The sequence below is a fragment of the Seriola aureovittata genome, chromosome 6 (genome assembly GCF_021018895.1).
Source record: "Seriola aureovittata isolate HTS-2021-v1 ecotype China chromosome 6, ASM2101889v1, whole genome shotgun sequence".
NCBI classification, from domain to species: Eukaryota; Metazoa; Chordata; class Actinopteri; order Carangiformes; family Carangidae; genus Seriola; species Seriola aureovittata.
Genome location: NC_079369.1, coordinates 4,797,811 through 4,810,134, shown reverse-complemented (window position 1 = coordinate 4,810,134; position 12,324 = coordinate 4,797,811). Strand labels below are relative to the sequence as shown.

The following is a 12,324-nucleotide window of genomic DNA, read 5'->3' as shown; positions in this document are numbered from 1 at the left end:
AAAGTGTTCTGTTTTAAATACATCGTTTTGTTAAGAAGTGGCTAGTGCAGTCAGTCGCAGTGCCTAAATTAGCTGGTTAAGTGACAGATGACTGTTACTTCTAAATTTAAAATGGCCTGTTACTTCTGTAATTAACACTGAACAGCTCTTCACTTTTTTTGCCAGTAAGTTGTATCTGTGAGTCTAGGGGGTGATCGTGTCAGAGGATGCACTTGTTGGTACTTGTTGAAGTTATGACTAAAAGCTTCACAAGCTTTACTCTGACCCCGTGTCTCAGCATAGGCCTGGAGACGTTGAGGAACATACATGAAAGAGCTACAATAAATCTTCTGTGAATTTAGAGGTGCAGAGTATTCAAATGTGTTTTATGTTATTTATCTGACTTCCTTTTAAAATGATTCCATATGTGAGAAGAAACAGCTGAGGTACCAAAATGAGCTGTTGTGGCAGGCGTTAAGCTGAGTGAGTTTCAATAGTACCACAAATGGGCATAACCTTGTGAGCTTTAGTTTGGCAAAATTTCTGTATTCACACAGAATACGATTAATTTTCTAATGTTGCTGAAGTTATATGTTCTATATGACTAAGATAGATGGTAAAATGTCACATCTTGTGTCACCATTACATTCAAATGACTATGTTTTTCTTTTTCAGTGACCATATAAACCATCCCTAATACTGAAAGTGTATTAGTCATACTGAAAATATCAATGCATTATCCAAATCAAATCAATTCACAAATCAGAGCTATAAGCCTTTTTCACGAGAGACATTTCAACAGATGTCATTAATAACATTAACAATGGCTCTGTTCCATTGGAGTGGCTAAGCATTGCCAGTGAACCACCATACACATTAACAGACCTCTGGGGCTGTGGAAAATAAATCAAACGCAGCCATTATTAATAATTTTCCTGCAGTCTCATATCAAAATATCTAAATTTGTAGTCATTTTGTCAACATATCACTGCTGTACCAGGGATGGTGGAAGACCAAATGCCCTAATGGAGATTACACACACTTTCACAGAAGGCTCAGTAGGACTACTGTCCCAGTACTTATAGCTGTCACGCCCACAGAATGTATTCAGATTTAAGTGTCGTCATTATTAATTGATATTAAGTTGAAACCATTACATTTAATTTACCTCATGTCTATAGATCTACTTTTCGCAGTGCAGGGTTTGTGGCCCAAATGTAAAATATTAGTCAGTGTTTGTAGCTCTCATTATGTGGCTGCATAATGAAGAATAGCCTTCAGCAAGACCATTGAAATGCTGATTGTACACTGGGAAAATCTGAGCTTCCCTCTGTGTGTGTGAAGTGAAAGGCCATTCTACCTCAGTGTGAGTGTGTTATTGTAAGTCAGGGCTGTGTTTTAATACCCTCACACAGCTCATGGCCAGTGTGTTTCCCCCAAGATGGCCATGCTCTCTCCCGCTGGGCCAGACAAGTTTGTTCTGATTCACTGCCTGGAAATAACACATAAAAGACAAGTAAAATAGAAAAAGTCGAGATAGATTTGTCTTAATTTTCAACTCGGATGGCGACTGCAAAAATCTTTTTGATGGAAACTTGTAGTTTTATATTTGACGTAGCATAAAAGTTTGTGAGAGTCTCTTTGCCTGCTCCACAGAACTGTGGGTGTTTTTGCATTTTGAATTAGGGGAACGGAAACGCCTCTCTGTTCTGCCTGTGGTCTTTCTCAGTTCCCCAATCATCCTGAAGTTGTTTCGCTGAGGCTTTCTTCTTGCCTCGCTGTGAGTTTCATTATCTATGCGCACTGCATCTCGGGGCCCCTTTGAGTCCGTTGGCAAACAAAAGCAGAAACAATCTGTATCCAGGATTTATAGGGAAGTCTCGCTTCACTTGGCTGGGCTGGCTAGAAGCAGTGTCTACGAAGGCCACCTGGACATTGGCATCTTTTTTAGCACGGCCTTCCCCTGTCCTGACTGAGTTGATTACATTTTTTGCCTGTTCGTATTTTGCTATCTGAATTTTATATCCAGATCGTATTTAAGTCAGGCTTAAAAAAATGCAATGACGCTGATATTCTAACATAAAGGAAATAAACTAATAAGGTTCACAATTATTCATCACAAACAAGGCCAGGTCCAGGCCTAAAACACTTGGCAACCCACAGTGTTCTGTCCACATGGACCTCTTTACTCTCCCCGGTTAGTTCTGCATGGTATCCTGCATTGGGAGTCAGTTTCTGAAGAAACCTCATGCCCTTACATTCACTTCTTTGCTTTCAAAGGGGAAGAGCACATACACAAAGCTAGCCTGAGTCAGTGGTGCAAAAAGAGTATGGGGGCATGTAAGATTTAAATTGGGGAGTGCACTTTTTCAGGATCAACTGTTTTTGTAAATGTTCACATATTAGTTACATAGCTGATTGTTTCAACACTGAACATATCATTGTTTGTCAAGCCTTTGTGATATACACTCATTGAATGGATTAGTTAATTGGGCTGTAAGATCTACATTGCTGGATGTTAGGCTGCAAAAATGTGCTGACAAACATCTGAATGAGCAAGAGTTTGCATCACACCCAGCCAATAGATAGATAGTTGTTTATGCAGGATATATCTATTACTGGTGGGGATGCTGTTATTTCTGTTAATGGCAGTCTGAGTGGGTACATGTAACCCTGCATTTTCAGATCTACAAATTTGGGTGAGTGTTGTGATGTACTTGGTTATTGGAAAAAATGAAAGTATTTTCCCATATGAGAGTGGTCTGCATGGGAATGGGAAATCAAACGGGAACTGCAATCTTCAGCTGTGCGTGTGAGAAATCACATAGAGAGAAATTTTACTTTGCTGTGCAAGAATACACAATAAAATCCCACAAGACATTTACAGTAACCTATAGTTAACAACTAATACTAGCGCTCCGCCCAGCCAAACCTTCACTGCCTTTTCTTATTATAAATTGTTTGTACATTAAACAATATAATTATTGATTAAGAGAGACTCATTAAAATTTGATACATTTGCAAAGGAGGTTTTTATTTTTACATAAATGTACATGTATTTGTGCTGGTGCACTTATTGTGTTTTTGCTGTAAGGTGTACGTTGCCTTCTTTAGGTTAGGTGTCACGATATCGTCCAGCCACGTTAATCTAATGCAGTCACCCCGGGGAATCTATAGGATGAAGATTTGTTTAGTTTTGCTTTGTGATCACAAGAATATATTGTTCAGACCCCGTCACCGCAGGATAATTTATCTTTGTTAACCTATATTCATTGCAGTGAACTCAGTCTGTAATACAAGCTGTAATAAAACTGTCTACCGGTTGAGATTTTAGGCAACATTTGGTTTTAATCATGGGTGTCCAACACGCATGACACGCATGATGTTATTAAAGAAACTTAACTATAAAGTTGAATTATAGTCCATCTCTGTGTTTCGTGGTAACAATACACATGTAGCATACTCCCCTTGGTTTAGGCGAGGGGTGGTGTCTGGGTATAGAGCGTGTAGGGAGATGTGATAGACACATCATCATCAACACGCACACTTTCTGTGAATTCTCCGGACAGTGACTTGCACAACAGCTCAATTGGACATTACATGGACTTTTTTTTACTAGGGAGCAGTGTAAAGTCCGTTTAATGTCCTGTCCCACCGATTCAGATATTTGCGCTCCCACATACAGCTCCTCCGGATAATGTCTAGATAAGTTCAGCGTTGCAGTGCATGTGTGAAAGCACTGTCAGTGTGTCTGTCTGTGTACACGAGCGCAAAAGAAAAGCTTAGCTAGCATATTTTCAGTCTGAACCGTAACACATTCCTGTCACCACATTTACCACAGTCTTTTCCTCCACCTCCTTTTGTTCTTCTCTCCTTTTCATTTATGTCTTCGGCCGTCTGTAAACCTGATGCATACAGAAAAATGAGTCATCATTTTTATACGGAGTAAGTTGCATGAAATGATTGGTTTCCTGCCTGGTTGCAGTATCCAGACTTCCTGCTGGAACCAAAGGCAAGACTAATTGTGTTTTTTTTCTAAGGTGTGAAGTGAATTTCTTTGTGCTGAGTAAAGAGCTACGCTTCCTGTTGTATACTGATCTCAGCAGGAGACTTAAAGAAGGCCTATCTTTTGTTGGAGCACTTTGACCGCTCCTGACAGTATGATCAGCATATGACTACACAGCAGTGTGTCATTAAATCGGTCAAAGGTTCAGAAGAGTGGATTTCTTTCAGTCAAGTCTTACTGACATTTAAACTTCATGGATTTTTAAAGCAGTTCTCTTAATGAATACAAACCGGATTTCCTCATGGATTATTTTGGCATCTGAAAGCCAAAGAGTTTGGACTATTTGGAATAACAGGTAGGAAGGTATAAAAGATTTCCTGCAGGTCTCTTTTTAGGCTGGTAGTAGGTGGATAGTTTTTGATAGTTTTTCTTATTTAGAAACAAAAAATCCGTCATTATTTTATGCGACAGGTATTTAGTGATATGATATTTAATTATGATGATGAAACTGGCTGTTATTGAGCACAACAACACTATGTGTTAGTCATTCTTCAGACCGTGTGTGTCAGTTAACATTAGCAAGTTATTATTAACTAATTAAGTGTTATTAACACAATGCACTGTTCATTTGTGATGTTTTGTGGTGTTGCGGTACGTTGTGCACAAGAAGTTCTCCCTAGATGTAATTTAAAGTTTACATATGATTTGATAGAAAACACTGGGCTGTAAGTTGCGGTTAAAGAAATGTGTCGTTCATGTCATTAAAAAATACCTGCACAGAGCATTTTACTTTTTAAATGGATTGAATTAATTAATAATTGTCATTCAGTCCTTACTCAGCATGCTTTACTGGATAATGATCCAAATCATTTAAAGGATTGGTCGTAGAATCAGACGCAAACAAAGTTTGAAGAGTTAGCAGTTTTATCACTCCAGTCGATACTGTCTGCTGGCAGTGTGTGACTGGTGCAGATCATCAAAACTGATAATGTCGCTCCAGTGTTGGGATATAATGATGTTCAGTAGCTGATAGATAAAGATGGTGGAACTTTTTACACCTCCGCACTGGCAAGAGCTGCGGCTGGAGACATTATGTTTTTCGGGTAGTCCGTCCGTCCCATTCTCATGAGCTTGATATCTTAGTACCGTCTTGAGGGAAACCCTTCAAATTCGACACCCGTTCACTCATGAGTGTACTGATTAGGATTTGAGGGTCAAAGGTCGAGGTCAATTTTCTGGCCTCACAAAACATGTTATTGGCCATAACTCAAGAATTCATACACTAAATTTGACACAATTTAATGCAAATATCTAATAAAATAAAATGATGAAGTGATGACATTTTACATCCAAACGATCAATGGTCAACTTCACAGCGACATCACGTCGTTTTGCAAAAACACTTGTGGCCATTGTTCAACGCTTTAACCCAGGAACAGAGGGGGAGATTGTGACCATATTTCCTGCAACTTGAGTGGTTGGCAGAGGCATACAACCACAAAGCCTAAGTTTTATCACTGGGGTATTATTACTGAATTAAGAGGTATTCTCCATCCTCTGCAGGTGGCGACAGACAAAGTTGCTGGTAAGCTGAGTTCTACTCTCTCATGGGTGAAGAACTCGGTGTCCCACACGGTCAGTCAGATGGCTAGCCAGGTGGCCACGCCCACATCCCTGCAGACCACTGCTACCTCTTCCTCTACGTCTCTGTCCTCGCCTGCTCTCTCACCGCCCTCGCCGCTCAGTCCTGATGATGTGGAACTGCTTGCCAAGCTCGAGGAGCAGAACAGGTAAGCAGTCTGTGACAAAAGCCTCTCCTGCCCATCAACTTTAACAATGTTTACGGGCAGTATAGGCAGATTTTCTTCAAAGGCTGGTTCGATATCATGTGTACTGTTGCACTGGAATAGAGAATATCATCTGACTGATTGGAAAACCATTAAAAGAGCTGTTTTTTGGATGATAGAAACATTACAAATGTACAGTAAGTCCATAATATATGTGAGTGTAGATTATTTCTACTGGTCGCTAACCAGGGCAGACTCAAATATTTCACAATATAGATGATCCATATTGTGAAATATTTGATTCTGCCCTGGTTAGCAGACACGTTGAACATCAAGACTAAGTCAGCACTTCGCATATGGCTGGACTGTGTATGGTCAATGTGTGAAATTGAGGATGTAGCTTAAAACTTGTGGAACTGCTGTAAGCAACAACTTTCAATGGAAAAATGAGAAATGGAGAAAATGAAGTTAGCAGCCTGTTTCCTGTCCCGTACAGCAAGTTCTCTCTCCATCTCTGAAACGCTTCACTGATATCGACACGTCTGAATGGACGTGCACACGCATCTGCATTTGCGTGTGCACGTCCAATAGGAACACACAGCCAAGAGGAGGTGCAGATGTCTAACTTGCTCTCAAACCATTTGAATCACAATAAGTTGAAAGGTGATTATGGATTTTTTTTGCCCATTGATGCCAAAAAGTGAGTGGCTACCCCGGCTTTAAAGAACGGCCGTGTTGTGATTTCGGCTTTATTGTTAAATGATCACTCGGAGGGAAAGTTGGAAGTTCATTCACGTCTTTGTCAGCTGCTGTGCAGTCAAGTGAATGAAAGGCAAAGAAAGTGTGCCTGCTGAGGGAAAGACTGACCTTGAGTTCACGGGGCGGAACTGCCCACTCTCTTCTATGGAAAATATCTAAAATGGCCCCCCACCCCAAATGACATAATAGAAACTGTTCACACATATTCATTTTTGAAAGAGCGGCCAATGGGGAAACTCCCACCACTTGGCCGGCCAACCAGTGGTGTAACCTCGGCACTCAAGTCACACTGCATTCAGAATCAGAAATCAGAATCAGAAATTCAACTGACCCCTGGTGTAACTTCATCACTCAGTCACTCAGTCAGCGACAGACATTCACGTTTATAGGGCTGGCTCCGCTGTTGTGGTTCAGCCAACAATAGTGCGAGCTTGCTTGTGACTAAATGTTTTTTTTTTTTTTTTTTTTTATGAACGTAATGTCAGAAAACAATATTTATGAACTCTTGACTTAATTGCTCCTTAAGGGAAACTCTTCTTGCAGATGAGAAACAGGTTGACCCTGTTTGACTTGACCTGTAGTGGTTCAGAGGGAAGAAGCTCAGATTGTACATAAGGAGGATTGGAGGGATTAATACTCACCCTCCTGCTTAAAAATGTTAGGACCTAAGATATAGCTGGACACTCATCATGCTGTGCAGCTTGTTCTAGTCAGCTCTTGACAGTTTGCCATGCTCAGAAATATGATAAAGTCGCAGGGTGTCATTAGCTTCCTACACCCCACAAACAAGTTAAACTTCCTCAGGAAGTACAGTTGCTGCAGTGTTGCGCAGGCTGCAGCGATATTCTCATGAGCTATTAGTTGATTTGATTATTGATTATATTATGTACTTACTACTGAAAGAATTACTAACATGCTAGCACAATACACATTTTTTCACCAATATCATTTTTTGTTTATATTTGTATTCAAATTCTCAAGCTAGCATTTGAAGTATTGTTTATCTTATGATCTTGCCTTGTGTCCTCTACATACCTACACTACTCTGACTGCATCTCCCAGACATCCCTGTCACCGCCCTCCTGATCTACACACACACACACACACACACACACACACACACCCTGACACGAGTGGTGTCCAACAGATGGTGACGTGCCAATTAATTAAGTAAAATAATAAAAAAAATTTAACCGTCTCTCGTTTGTTGGGTTCTGGAGATTTTGTTATTTCAGTGTTGAGCTGTTTGGCAAAGAAGAGGAGGTTTTGTTCTTTGAGGATTTGGCCAGTTTTTTTCATTGTTTTCTTCTCACGTAAATGCAAAGTTTTTGAGTTTTAATTTAAAGGCTGTAGCGACTGACTCATCCTCTGGCTAAACAATAATGGGCGATGTCTGTTAAACAACAACAACAACAACTGGCTCTAAGTACTGCATTTTCAATAGGAGGTTTTTTTGTTTTTTTTGGAGGTTCCTCATCAAAGTTGATCAGATAACTTTGTAAACCTACTTCTTGCTACAGGCCCCAAACTAGCACCAAAGATTCACATCGCAGCAAGCTTAGTTGTAGATGAGTTTATCTGTATACTGGATCAACTAAAAGTTTGTTGGAAAAATTGAGAAGTAAACGGTGTGTTGGCCCCAACGTGCAGATTAAAGAACTGTTAGAGGATGACACAGCACTGCTCTCTTGCCAACTTTGTGAATTCTTCCTCTGTTGCGCCTCTCACCCATGGCTGGTGCACTCTCTGTCAGCATGGAAACCAAGCATGCGGCTCAGAGTTTGTGATTGTCAAAGGTAACGTCAGTGAAGAGGACAACAAAGCTCTGTTGAATGCAGAGGTCAATGATTCATTGGTACGCCCACAACAGCCATTGCACCAGTATGCCAAGTGACACTTGCTGTGATGTTTTTCCTCAATAGGGAGGATCAAAATGAACCAGCAAAAAATGTTTAATTTTCCCCCTAATATCCTTTATGAAGGTCTGAGCAGATGCCCATCTGGTGAACAGAAGTCACAGTGTCAAGGGACTCATAGTTAATCTGCCCTTTGACCCCTGTCTCCACCCCAACACGTAAATACACAGCTGGGCCCTTTCATTGGACATTTTTCTCTGCTTCCACTCTTTGTTTCTGACTGACAATGCAGTCTCTTCTTTTCAAACCACCCTGTAGCAACATACTAATCGCCGCCAAACAAATCTTATCGTTTTGTCATCAAGGTGTTTGTAGGACAGGTGCAACAACAGAAGGGAGGAACTATGGCATTCATGTGTGTATTACAGTTACTGTGATGCATCCTGCGCTTGCTTGCCAGGTGTTTGTGTGTTTGGTGAGGCCTTTGTACCCTACAGAGCAGATAAAAAGCACAAGCATTGAGTAGCGTCACACAGACGAGGAAGGCCAACGCTGCTACAATCTGTAAATCAGACATGCCACCACGCCAGAATTCGTAGAAACCAGAGACATGAGGAGTACATCATGAGTTTATCTTGGTAAGGTTTAGAGTATTTCATGACTTATTATGCTGCTGTAATGAACTGCAAATTGAAGTCATGATGACGTTTTAACTGCCACACTCTTTAAAGAGAATGTGCTTCTTATTATTTGGCTTTTTGTCTTTTAGCTCAAAGTTTACTCTCACTTTCGTTTTAATTACGTTCTTTGATCAAAAGTAATTAACTTCAGTCTATTTGTATTTTGTGTTCTTCAAGCCTCAGATTTGTGTTTGACTGCTAGTGAATTATTAGCAGATCTGTAAGCATGTTCAGGTTCATGTGTAGCACAGGCTGGTATTGCAGTGTGTATAACCAGTTGTGACAGGATGACAAAAATTCTTGAAAAACCAACAATTCCAGCTAAACTCTAGCTAAAAGATGTACCTTTTATTCACGTTTTAGCTCCGTGTCAGAGCTAAATACAAGTGAAGAAGGTCTCTTGCTGACTAGTCTTTCTGTCTTACTCCCTCCCACTCGACCCAAATTTGGCTGTAACCCTAGCCATTCTAGGAGCATGCCCTGTGACGTCACAGGCTCCAGTGCAGAGGCCTCTGCCTTTTTCCGAGATCAGGTGTCTGGGCCTTTGTGTGTCTTGTCACGAGCCCCTCTTTGCAGCCCAGGTTGGGAGTCGCTGCTTCTTTTCTCTGCACAGTGATCCTTGATCAGGTCACTCTGTCAGCAACCCCAGGGACAAACTGATAAGGGTGATAGAGTGCAAGATTAAACTGCTGGGAAAACACATTTCCCCAGCGAGCCGCTTCCTATGCTGACCATAGATGAAAACACTCAGTGAAATAGACATAATGAGCGAGGAACTATTTTACTAAACTCCACTGGATCTCCACTGGATAGGCTTTTTTTGTCCACTTAAAGCAGCTGCCAGTAGAATTTAAATGAGTGCCAACTCTCTTTCTTAGTAGAAAGGCTTTTATATCCCTTTTGTACAGTCTTTCAGTCTGAGTACAACAGTATTGTTTTTAATGTCGGTATTAGCCTGCTAGTTGTTGTGACAATTTCAATAAGAGGATTTTTGGGGGGCTTGCATCAATTAAGAATGTAGCAGCTTATGATCACACTACAACAGCTGATGGCTGCTGATAAACACTTGATAACTGGGCCAGCTGTTCTGGTGTTGTTCATTCAGTCTCAGGCCAATTATTGAACCAGGTGTGAATTTTTAGACTCTCTGGTGAGGGGAATTATTTGCTAATTGACTGCTAATTCTCAGGCTCTGACAGCCAGTCACTGTTGTGCAGCAGGTTATTTTACAGTCATAAAACTGTAGGGTTGAATTTCAACACTGTTTGTCTAAATCATAGCTTGTCCGGCATTCAAGATGCAGCAGAATGCAACAATGATCACCAGCCAAAAAATCTCTGGTTATAAGTTTTGTGTATTTACCACAAGGCCACCATGACGCTCCGATGAGGACTCTTTTTGTTGCGTTGGCCTTGTGTTGCAGCTGCACACGCGTTCTGATCTGCAGAATATGTAGCCCGCCTGCTCTTGCACTGGTTGAATTTTGACCTGTATTTATGCTGATAATTTGATTTCAAAGCACCAACACGGACCATAGCACTGCAACATATTTAGTCAGTATGTTGAAGTTGGTAAAAGATCAAAAACAATTAACACTGTGTATCAGGAGCAGACATGTGTTACTCGAGCGAAAGCTAGTAAAGAAACATTACTGAAGTTATGACTGACCGAGACATTCATATAAGTTTTATAAGATTTTTTTGTCAAGGATTAAAATATTATTATTTCATTTATTTATTACATCCAACTTAACTTGACCACAGGCTGTTGGAGACGGACAGCAAGTCGCTGCGCTCCATGAATGGCTCCAGGCGGAACAGCGGCTCCTCCCTGGTGTCCAGCTCCTCCGCCTCTTCCAACCTCTCCCACCTGGAGGAGGACTCGTGGATTCTCTGGGGACGAATTGTCAATGAGTGGGAGGAGGTGCGCAAGAAGAAGGAGAAGCAGCTCAAGGTGAGACCAGTGCACATGACTACCTGTGAAGTGACAGCCAAGTCCTGTGCAGACACGCTTAAGAGCTTACTGAAACACGACTGCATTAAGAGCTTACTGCGACACATTTGACCCGGCTGCTGAAGAGGAGGTTAAGACAGTGGAGCTATAATTTTAGACATTTATTTTTGTCTGTGTCTTTGATAGTTGCCCATTTGATAAGAATGACATTATTCCAGGTTCCAAAGAAAAGAGACAGGAGCTCCCATGATACTGTTTCTGCAGTGAAATGGCTTGAAACTTTATAGTAAAAGATACAATCTGTCTTTCTTGTGACACACATGTTTCAAGCTCTGGCTTGAATGCTACAATGGCAATATCTGTTTGAATGTTTACTTGGTCCAGAAATAATTGCTGAGGTTATCTTTGTCCTAAGTGACCCTGTAGTGTTGTCCTCGGACTTGTTATTTTAGTTCCTGACATTTGAAGCTAATTTTAGGTTCCTTGTTTCTACAGTTACTCCCAGAAGTCTCGTGATAACAATATGCCCAGTCACTGTCCGTGGTAGTTTGATTTAAACTGCACATGCACAGTGGAAATTAGAGTAAACACGGTGCCCAGAAAAACCTTAAAACCCTGTCCAGTGCTGTGTTGGACAACCTGATAACAGCCATGGCAGTGACTCAGCATGGAACCTGTAGTTTCCTGATGTTCAGCTGCTTGTTTGAAAGCTTTCTACTGCCGCTGCATTATAGTTCATTGGAAAGATGTTCAGTGGGATTGATACCAGGATTTGGTTGGCTAGCTCATTAACGCCATGCTCCCTGATTGCCTCAAACGGCTGCACAAAAACAGGAAGCATCTTTTTGGTCCATTCATTTTTTAGCTTTTAAATTGCAGTCCAGCAGCTCTACAGTCATGGTGACACTCAAAACTGCATCCTGAGCACCTGTAATTATGTTTTCTCATAGTCTGTCACTCTTTAAAAGCAGCGTATGCAAGAGATTGTTGATATTTGAACTCAACAGCAAAACAATTACCCCCCTCCCTTCAGTGCTCCTGTACAAGCTCTGGCCCCCAAATTCACAGACGCACCTTGCCAAAGCAACAACCCAATGGTGGAATCCAGATTATACAGCACGGAAGCGGATTCTCTCTGGATTTGACAAAGAGTGTATTATATTAGAATCACTTACTCTTCCTTTTAAGCCCATTGTTTGTGATCCATGCACATACAAAAACATGTGTGGACATGGAATTGCTGTCTCATGAACCTGTTCCTTGTCCCTGCGTGTGTAAATGGGGAAGTGTTGCGAAGGACCAGT

The 12,324-nt window shown here is 41.1% G+C and overlaps 1 protein-coding gene across 6 annotated transcripts in view; it reads left to right on the top strand.

Annotated features, from left to right (window-relative positions):
• Positions 1-12,324, top strand: part of evi5b (ecotropic viral integration site 5b) — a 34,706-nt gene that overhangs the window by 2,898 nt on the left and 19,484 nt on the right. For 5 of the 6 annotated variants that reach the window (XM_056379172.1, XM_056379171.1, XM_056379173.1 and 2 more), the window contains exons 2-3: positions 5,549-5,775; positions 10,831-11,020. In XM_056379172.1, coding sequence (XP_056235147.1) covers positions 5,549-5,775; positions 10,831-11,020 — 417 coding nt within the window. Of the gene's footprint in view, positions 1-5,548; positions 5,776-8,933; positions 9,026-10,830; positions 11,021-12,324 lie in introns of those variants that run through there. The other variant, XM_056379176.1, reaches the window with a different exon arrangement.